Source organism: Ictidomys tridecemlineatus, chromosome 11 (assembly GCF_052094955.1).
Source record: "Ictidomys tridecemlineatus isolate mIctTri1 chromosome 11, mIctTri1.hap1, whole genome shotgun sequence".
In the NCBI taxonomy this organism is placed as follows: domain Eukaryota; kingdom Metazoa; phylum Chordata; class Mammalia; order Rodentia; family Sciuridae; genus Ictidomys; species Ictidomys tridecemlineatus.
In genome coordinates this window covers 18,444,265-18,454,596 of record NC_135487.1, presented here as the reverse complement: position 1 = coordinate 18,454,596, position 10,332 = coordinate 18,444,265, and the positions used below count along the sequence as shown (strand labels likewise).

General features: G+C 46.8%; 1 protein-coding gene across 1 annotated transcript in view; it reads left to right on the top strand.

Annotated features, from left to right (window-relative positions):
- The first annotated feature begins 5,410 nt into the window (after nucleotides 1-5,410).
- The window catches only part of Slc9a1 (solute carrier family 9 member A1), a 56,841-nt gene continuing 51,919 nt past the window's right edge, over nucleotides 5,411-10,332 (top strand). The window contains exon 1 of the mRNA XM_005317656.5: nucleotides 5,411-6,532. Coding sequence (XP_005317713.1) covers nucleotides 6,196-6,532 — 337 coding nt within the window. The 5' untranslated portion in view covers nucleotides 5,411-6,195. The remainder of the gene's footprint in view (nucleotides 6,533-10,332) is intronic.

Genomic DNA, 10,332 nt, shown 5'->3' with positions numbered 1-10,332 from the left:
ACACACCACCACACCTGGCTGGTCTTGAAGGAGGAAGGGAGTAAGCCGAATAGCTCTCTGGGGTACACTGTTCTAGGCAGAAGGAATAGCAAGTGTTAAGACCCTGGAGCAGAAGTGTGTTTGACAAATGTTTGAGAACTAGCACAGAGCCAGAAGCGATTTGGTTGGAGCCCAGTGAGTGAAGGGGAGATTGGTAGAAGACCTTGTGGGCCTGTGACATTATGACAAAAGAAAGAAGGAAATGAACTCAGTTACTGGACACTGACTATGTGCTAGGAACTGTGCTTGACAAACGTTAACCTTTATTTTTCTTTTAAATATTTTTTTTTTGTTTTAGATAGACACAATATCTTTGTTCTATTTATTTATTTTCTTACTTATTTATATACATATGGTGCTGAGAATTGAACCCAGTACCTCACACATGCTAGGCAAGCATTCTACCACTGAGCCACAACCCCAGCCCAATATTTTATTTATTTTTATGTGGTGCTGAGAATGGAACCCAGTTCCTTACACGTGCGAGGCAGGCGCTCTACCACTGAGCCCCAGCCCCAGCCCCAGCCCCATACATTGACCTTTTAATCCTTGTGGTAAACTTACAAGGCTGGTAGCATGACCCCCCCACACTTTTAAAAAATATATTTTTCTAGTTGTAGATGGTCACAGTACCTTTATTTTGCTTATGTGGTGCTGAGGATCGAACCCAGTTTCTCACACATGTGAGGCAAGTGTTCTACCACTGAGCCACAACCCCAGCCCCTCCCCCCACTTTTTTATACCTGAACAAACTGAGGGACAGAAATCAGACAAGATGTGCCCATGATGCACAGTTATTAAGTGACCATTAAGTGGGGGATGGAGATATAGCTCAGCCCTAGACTCCTTGCCTAGCATATGCAAGTCCTTGGGTTCAAGTCCCAGCTGTTGAAATTTTTTTAAAAAAATATATGACCTAGTGGATCCTTTCTCAGTGCCATGCATTATTGGGCATACGTCTGTTGATATCATAGCTATAGCAATTCCATAAAATTCTCAGTCCTTTTAGTGAAATGTTACCAAGGGAAAAAAATAGACCCTGTAGCTTTTCTTGCTTCTAATTGACTTTTAAAATCACTAATTTTGGAGGATGCATGACGAGGCAATACATTATTAGTCTCCCACTAACTTTGCTGCAGACACCCCTCTGACGTATGGGTTATGACAACAGTTGTCTAGGTTACTCTTCAGGGACCTGCAGGCTGCTTTTGTTGAAAACATTGACTCTTTTTTTTTTTTTTTTCCCTGTGGTGCTTGGGGATTGAACCCAGGGCCTTGTGCATGTGAGGCAAGCACTCTACCAACTGAGCTATATCCCCCGCCTCCAAAAACATTGACCCTTCACTTGGGCCTGCAGATGTCCAATGGCTGACTGGAATGGGATGGGGAGACTTGGCCTCTCTGTCTTGCTATTGTATCTGTCTCCTTTGTTGCCTTAACCTTTGGGTCAGATTCTACTCAGCACTGCACATAAACATGTTTATTTATTTGAGATATGTTTTGCCCAAAACTATAATATAGGGTTAACTTGACCTAGACTTGACAACTGCCCCCACCCCAACCTCCTGCCCCCCACTTAAAGGTTAAAGACACTTATCAGCCATCATGATCAGAAATACCAGGCCATGAAAGAATGACAAGTGGTGGCACCCAAATTCCTGGAAGGGCTCCACCTAGTCCCCTTTACCAACCTTCTTCCTCTCCTTTATCATTCTCTCTTTATGTCTGGAATCCTTCAACTCCCTGGAATTGGGAAGCCGATTTGTGAGCAAAGCTCCTTCTTCTCCATTCCTTGGCTACTTGTCTCTTGGACATTGATTTTTCCATGGGAATGAGCCTCTGAACCTGGATTTAGTAACAAAAGAATTCAATGAGGGGCTTAGGGAACAGACATGGCCTATTCAGGGGTTGATGGTGCCCAGGGCTGGGAATCCTGAGGCTGTCCTAGGTCCCAGCAGGAGGAAGAATCTGCAGAGACTTGGCCTCTCTGAGTTAAGAACAGTGTGGGCATGGAATGGTTTAAAAAAGTAAGACTATGCTTGGCTAGGCACGGTGGTGCATGTCTAATTCCAGCCAGCCTCAGCAACTTAGTGACCAAAAAACCAAAATGGGCTGAGGATGTGGCTCAATGGTTAAGTACCTCTGGGTTCAATCTCTGGTACCAAAATAAATAAATTAATTAATTAATAATGTGAGGATATGCTTAAAAAGGTCACAAATATTGCAGCGATTTTGTTTCTTATTTTATTTTGGTGCCAGGGATCAAACCCAGGGCTCCATGCATGCTAGGCAAGTATTCTACCCTTGGTTACATTCCCAGTCTCCTGTGTATTTTAACTGACTACTTTAAACAATATAATTCATTTAACACAAACAGTACACAACAGTATAATTTACTTCAAAGTGTTAAATTCGGCTGGGTGCAGTGGCACATGCCTATAATCCCAGAGATTTGGGAGGCTGAGGCAGGAGGATTGCAAATTGGAGATCAGCTTCAGCAACTCAAAGAAACTCTCAGCAACTTAACCTGTCTCAAAATAAAAAAATAAAATAAAATAAAAAGGCCTGGGGATGTAGCTCAGTGGTAAAATTTTCCCAGGGTTAAATCCCCAATACCTCACCCCCACAAAATAGTATGCAATCCAGGCCCTCCAAACTTGCAAACAAAGGTAATGATGGCAAATATTCCTGGAGCTTGCTGGATGCTGCTCAAAATCGACTGCGTGTTCATTGGTTAATACCCTCACCACAGCATCACCAGTTGGTACTACTGCTGCCCCCCCCCCCCATTATGAAGAAAGAAACTATGGAACAGAGACTGATTTACTCTGCTTTTAGGGAGTTGTGGTGCTGGAATTTGAACCCAGACAATGTGCTTAATGTGTCTTTATTAGGCAGCCCCTTCCTCCACCCTGGGGATAGTAGGCCTTAGCCACAGGTTATCTCACGTGGTTTCTCCCAAGAACCATTTCCTGGTATTATCATATTTTTATAACCTTCTCCAGGCCATGGATCTCAAGGGTGACATTTCCTTGTTCTCTGGGGATCTGCACCTCCCAGGCTGGCCCCCAAGCACTCAACGAGGATTGGAGAGCAAGAGAACCAAGAGACTGGATGGTAAGAGTGCACCAGTGAAAATCACCCCCAGACTGGAAAGGACTGCGGGTCTCAGGGTTCTGGCCCCAGGGCACCTCTGGAAAGTCCTTTTTATTATCGCCTCCCTTTCAAACTCTCCTCTTTATTCTAACCTGAACCTGTGGTATTTTGAAAGAACAGTGGACTCAGACATTAGAGGCCTAGATTAGTTCCTAATTGCCGTGTGACCTTGGGAAAATGGCTTTGTGTCTCTGAGTCTTGGTTTTTTTCATTTGTAGAATGGGGATGAGAATCATCACTACTATGCACTGACCCTGACTATGCAACAGGATTTGGATCATTGATAAACCTGGTTGAATGGTTGTAACTTATCAAAGGCTGAACAATTTTGAGGCAATATTGTTGTTGTTGTTCTTCTTCTTCTTCTTGTTTTGGTACTAGGAATTGAGACCAGAGGTACTTAACCATTGAGCCACATCCACAGCCATTAATTAATTAATTAATTTATAGACAGGGCCTTACTAAGTTGCTGAGACTGGCTTTGAACTTGTGATCTTCCTGCCTCAGTCTCCAGAGCCAATGGAATTACAGGCATGCACCACCATGCTCAGCAATATTGTCATTATTCTGATCCTTGAACTAAACATTACTCTTCTCTTTGGTTACTTCCATTATAGCTGATATTTTTTCATCTGCTCCCATATGACACATCTACACTTGGCTTTCTTTGAATATGTTTCCTGCTTGTTGTCATCTTCCAGATGGTTTAAACTCTGTCTGAAAAATGTGAGGTACAGAGAACCCAGTCTAATGTGTTTACCACCATCTCACTCTACTGTTATTTATTTATTTAGTTTTTGCATGCCTTTATTTCATTTGCTTATTTTTATGTGGTGCTGAGGATCGAACCCAGTGCCTCCCACATGCAAGGCAAGCACTCTGCCACTGAGCTACAATCCCAGCCCTCTACTGTTATTTTAATATACCTTTGTGTGGAAGGATAACATAGCTAGAGAAAAGTGCGCTATGAGTGCTCCATGAGTTATCACAAAACAACTACCTCTCTGTAACCTTGGTAACTCAGTAAAGAAATTGAACGTTATCAACTCAGAAGCCCTTGCTGTGTCCACATTGTGCCCTGGCCCAGTCATTATTGCCTCATGTCTTATCTTTTGTGTTGCTAGAATCCAGCACAAACCCTGGCTAAGAAGCCCAGAAAATATTTATTAAACTGCCCTGAGCCCCTCTGAGATTACTGTGTGATCTTGAGCTAGTCACTTTGACTTTCTTTCTTTTTTATTTTATTTTTTTGTATTTGTGTATGGACAGCATGGCTTTATTTTATTTGTTTATTTGTATGCAGTGCTAAGGATGGAACCAAGTGCCTCAAACATGTCAGGCAAGCACTCTTGCCACTGAGCTACAGCCCCAGCCCCACTTTGACTCTCTTTACCTTAATTTACTCTCCTATAATAGAGAACAGCAATTCAGTTATTTCAAAACTTCTCACCCTAGTTGTATATTAGAAATTTTGAAAAAAATTCACATGCTGGGGCACGACGGTGGAACAATTGAACTTAAATCTCCCAAGGTAGATCCCAGGTAATTAATGGTATTTGGTAGTGTGTGTGTGTGTGTGTGTGTGTGTGTGTGTGTGTGTGTATGTGTGTGAGAGAGAGGGTGTATGTGTGTTTTTACTGGGAATTGAACCCAGGCTTGCTCTACCATTGATCACATCTCCATCCCTTTTTATTTATTTATTTTGAGACAGGGCCTCACTAAATTGCTGAGGCTGGCGTTCAATTTGCAGTCTTCCTGTCTTGGTCATCTGAGTGGCTGGGGTTACAGATGTGTGCCACCACTCCTGGCTAGTAATTTTTTTTTTTTTTTAAGGCTTTCCAATGATTCCACCATTTCAGTAGTATGTCCTTAACAGGTTAGAAAGCTGTGAAACAGACCTAAATAACTTGCTCAAGGTCACACGGTAACTAGATACATAAGATAATGTATCCTTCACAGTGTTATTGGGAAGCCTTCATAAGACTGCGGATGTAGATGTGAAAGATCTTTATAAACAGAACGGAATTTTGCCCCTGTTAGAATTTGTGGGTTCTGAACTTTTTTTTTTTTTTTTTTCCCCATCTGACTTGGCTTCCTCTTCCTACGTGATGCTTCCTCCCTCAGCGACAGGGGCCGCTGCGCCGAGCCGGCGCTGACAGGTCCCTCTAGCCCGCGCGCCGGCTGCTCGCTGGTGCCTATAAATTGCAGCGCCCGGCTTAGCCGGGCATCAGTCCGCTGCCGCCGGGGCTGAGGTCGGCGCTAGAGCTGGAGCCAGCCGTGGAAGAACTGCAACTGGGCCGGGGCGGAGCGCAGCGACGCGCCGGGGTCGCAAGGAGGGGCGTGTTGCTGCTGGCCCACAGCAAGCCCACCCCAGCCCGCGCCGAGGCACCTTCCCGCCAGGCCGCCTGCCTCCTCCTTCCGCCTCCCTCCATTTCCCCCGGAATCTCAGCCCGGCGCTCCAGGACCCCGGCCCTCCCCTGGGTGGAGAAGCTCCGGCCGCTTTCCCGCTTCACTCTTTTTCTCACGGGCTGGGCTTCCAGCCCTCTGTCTCCTTTCCCTGGTCCCCCCCCCCCTCTTCCTCCTCTTCCTTTAGCTCAGGTTCCCTACCCCTTCCTCTAGTCTCAGCGCCTCAGTCACTTTCCTTAGCCAAAGGTCCCCAGGTCCTTTCCTCTTCCTTTCCCTTGCCCGGGGTCCAGCCTATCCTGTCCCTTCCTTATTCCCTAGGGTGCAATCCCTCCCATTCCCCTCTCCCTGGCCCGGAGTTCCAGACCTTTTGGTCTTCGTGGTCCCTTCTGGGTCCTTGTCCCTCTTCCCACAGTTCGGAGTCCAGTTGCAAGCCCCGCCTCTCTCCACCCTCAAGAAGACTGCTTCCACGAAAATACTTCTCTAAAACATGAACTTTTCCTAGAGACTGCTCCAGTCTTTCCTCCCTGCAACCCATGCTCCAGGTCTTATTCTCACTTTACTAAGGATTGAGGCCTTCTGGGCTGAGGGAGCAGCATGATGCTTTGGTGGTCTGGTTTCTGGGGACCCTCTTCGCTTCGGATCTTCCCCTCCTTGCTGGTGGCGGTGGCCTTGGTGGGGCTACTACCTGTTCTCAGGAGCCATGCCAGCACCATCGGAGGGTCTGAGCCACCACAGGAACGCTCAATTGGGGATGTCACCACTGCCCCACCAGAGCCACCCCATCCAGAGAGCCGCCCTGTTAACCATTCTGTCACCGAACATGGCATGAAGCCGCGAAAGGCCTTTCCAGTCCTGAGCATTGACTACCCACATGTTCGCACACCCTTCGAGATCTCTCTGTGGATCCTGCTGGCCTGCCTCATGAAGATAGGTAAGTCCAATTTGCTTGATGCTACTGTCATTGCCACTGCCACCAGACAACTGAGCTTCTTGCCCCATCTCTTACCATTTGAGGCTACCCAGGATTTACAGGTCTGAACTACTCCTATAAAGCAGGGAGCCTGCACCCTGCCATCTTGGTTTTTCTCAAACTCCAGCTCTGTGGCCTCTGTTCTGAGACCTGTCAAGATTAGAACCTCCATTTTGCATGGGAGAGAGAGCAGGATTCAAGGATGGGACACTTTTGATACTAGGTATCTTCAGCAAGGCTTCCAGACCTGGCAGGTATCCTCTGAATAAGCCAGACCCAGAGCCAGGCATCCAGCTATGTGTGAGACATAGAGAAGTGTCTTCTAGCAAGTGACACTTTTTGCTCTGTCAACAGCATCCAGTACAATTTATTACCTGCTTCACTGGAGGGTGTCCCAGGATGGAGTATATTTCTACTTGGCCTATCTGAGGAGTTTGGGTATAGCAGAGACCTGGGTGCAAGGAACATAAGGGGTTCCCATAGTCTCCTCTTCCTTGATCCCCAGGATGTTATCTGATAGTTTCTGGTGGCAGCAATGCCATCCTTTATACAGTTAATGAGAATTTCTGAAGGCTGTTTGGGGGTGGTAAGAGTGGAGGAGGCTGAAGCTTGGTCTGATCCCAGCTTACCCCAGGTTGGTATCTGGTTCTGCTCGAGGTGCTGCCTGGGCTGATATTGGTCACTTATTTATAGGAGAGGCATAGGGAGAAGGGTTAGGGGTGTTCTGATCTGAAGATACTTTGAAAGGTCCCTCCTGGAGAATTGGGCTCACTGCCCAGCTTGAGCACCCTGTTCTGCTGGGTGATTGGTGGAACTCCCCAGAGTCTGCGTAACCCAGAAATTCCTGGAAGAGGTGTCTAGGGGGGCTTTGCAAGCTGCCTTTGCAAGCTGCCTTTGCTTCTTCAACCCACCCCCAGCTAGCTGTGGAAGACATGAGGTCCTGGGACTCTGCTCTCCTCTTTGCCTGATTTTTATTGGGCTTGGAGAGTTTTGAGACTTGGCAGGAAGCCTCTCGGCTATCCCAAGGACATGCAGGAGCTGAGAGCTGATGCCAGGCTGGTGTGAGGCAGGCTCTGGGACGTGCTGCAGGAATGAACTGGTGCCTCTGTTTTGATAGATCCAGGAGCTTGCTTCCTGGTGCAAGACTTTGGTGCTGAGCCAGTCACAGTGGTGGGGCCTGGTCATGGAGCTGGGCCATCAGCACCTATACTCTGATGGTAGCCAGCTTCCTGGAAAAAATCAAGGACTGGACAAGGGGAACCATGTGTACTGATTCTGACATAAATTCATGACCTTGAAGAGCATGGGCCTTTTTCTGCAGGATTCACTTGTGCAGTGGGCAAGAATATTAACTGCTGTTTGAACATATCAATTGAGGCATTAAACCTTGTGTCTGAATTTGTTGTAAGACACTAAAGTGACCATGGTATGTCATTTGCTTGTGTGAGACCAGGAAGAGATCTCACAAATGCTATCTATAAATTGCTTCCTCCCTCCAATTCCCTCACCTTCCAACTACACCTGGCATTGTATGGGGCATTAGGGACTGGCACTTACACTGAGGGTTTCAGTGCCTGCTGAAGTTTCTACCTGCAGGCCTGACGTGGCTTGACCTAATAGGGTCAGGCTGGGTCTGGCCTGCTTTGTCACCACCAGAGTGCTGGGCCCAGGACTCTGGGCAGCTGGAGAGCAGAGATGGTTCTGTGGCAAGGATATCAGTCTTGAAGTCCGGAAACCCAGCTTCTCATCCATCCTCCCTTTGTGACCTTGGGCCAGTCATGCTTCCACACCAGGCAGTTGATCTTTATGACCCTTTCTAGATCTGACATTTCTGCCATTCCCCTCACTGTGAAATCCTGGCAAAGTCATTTAACCCTGGGCCTCAGTTTTCCCATTGTAAAATGACGAGGGTGGGTATGATCTCCTTTTCAGTTCCAAAAGTCTGTGTCTTTGGCTTGGAATGCATTTTTTCCCCCCTGCCTCTGAAAATAAGAGCACTAGCATCTGGCCATCTGGGGAAGAGAGTGGAGGGAAAGGTGGCCAGAAGATCTGAAGGGTTCATGTTCAGACCCCCACCTCTTTTTTCCCCCTTTACCTTTGTATTGTAGAATTGAGGTTAGAGTTGAGGTTGCAGTGTAAAATTCAGCTACCACTCTGCCACTTATGCTGTCTGAGCCTCAGTTTCCCCATGCATAAAATGGGAAATAAAGGCTGGGGTTGTAGCTCAGTGATAGAGTACTTGCCTAGCATGTCCAAGGCCCTGAGTTCCATCTGCAGCACCACAAAAAAAAAAAAAAAAAAAGGGGAGATAATGGTGTCTAGCTATAGTGCTACTGATGTGATGATGACATTAATTAATCCACATAAAACTGACTTTGTACACACAGGGAGGGCTCAGTGAGCAGCAGCTGCCCCTTGTAATATTTTAACCACATAAGGCAGACATGACCCTGCCTTTTACAGTCTTCCTGCAAGGCAAGAGGATCATAAATCTCTTAATCCTAGGTTGACACTGGATTTTCTTCCTTAAGGTTTCAAGATTTTGGGTGTGTCCAGCTGACTATGTCTTCCAGAGCTGGCCCTGGGAGGAGGGGAGATGGTACCAACTGACTTGGGAATAGGACTAGTGGGCTGATGCCGTGCTCTCTGCACTGTCAGATACCTGGGAGCCTATTTCAGGGTCTTATCTATTCTCTATTCTCTCATCACCCCAGCGTGGGCAGGAGTTAGGTTGAAGCCCTCATTCTGTCAGCTTTGGCAGCTGCCTCCCTTACAAGGTACCCCTCCTTTAAGAATGGAAAGTGCTGTGTGCAGTTTTCCTTCCTATCCTAATCTCAGAGCAGAGCCTCAAGGAGCCTTCTTGCAGAGGCTGGTGTGGGAGGGGCAGGGTCAAGCTGCCATTCTAGAGTAATTGATGCCTATGGATTCTCTACTAACTTGGACTCAAGGGGTGACATTAGGCAAATCACTTCCTTCTCTGGGCCTTTTAAAAAAAATCTCTAGGATAGTCAGGGATTCTTGTCTTTTCTTGATGGGGAGCGGCTGGTGGCACAAGGGAGATTTAGAGTATAGGGAGAAGTGTGAGAAAGTCCCTTAGCCTTAAGGGTAGGACCATTCCCCACCTGCTTCCCATACTGTGGTTTGGCTCCTGCATGAATTCTGCTTTGTCCCAGTTCACCTGACTCCTAGGCAATGCTGTTCCGAGGGAGAGCCTCATCCAGCTCACCACTGGCAGCACCCGCTATGTTATTTGTCCATATTTCTGACCTGGAACTCCTGGCAGAGGCCCAGAAGCCTATAAAGCAGGTATTCATCTTGTCTTCTGAACAGGGACAAAAAAAGCTTCTTTTGTACCTTTATATCTTATAGCATTTTTGGTTTTGGTCTTTGTAAAATATATGCTGCCATTTCCTCCTTAGAAGAAGTATGCACAGGGAAAATAAGGTCATTGTTGCCCACTTCACATGCACAGATATCAGGTCCAGCAACTGGTTTCCAGTAAAAATGAGGCTAGAGCTTGCCTCACCCACTTCAAAAAAAGAGAGAGGAAGAAACAGCTTGAAGGTCACCTTGAAGTTGTTCAAGAAGTCCAGCAACTGTAATCCCAGCAACTTGGCAGGCTGAGGCAGGAAGATGCTGAGTTCGAGGCCAGCAGCAGAAATTTAGCAAGACTCTGCCTCAAGACCCTGCCTCAAGTGGTAAAGCACCACTGTATTTAATCCCCGGTACAAACAAAACAAAACCCAGACAAGACTCAGTAC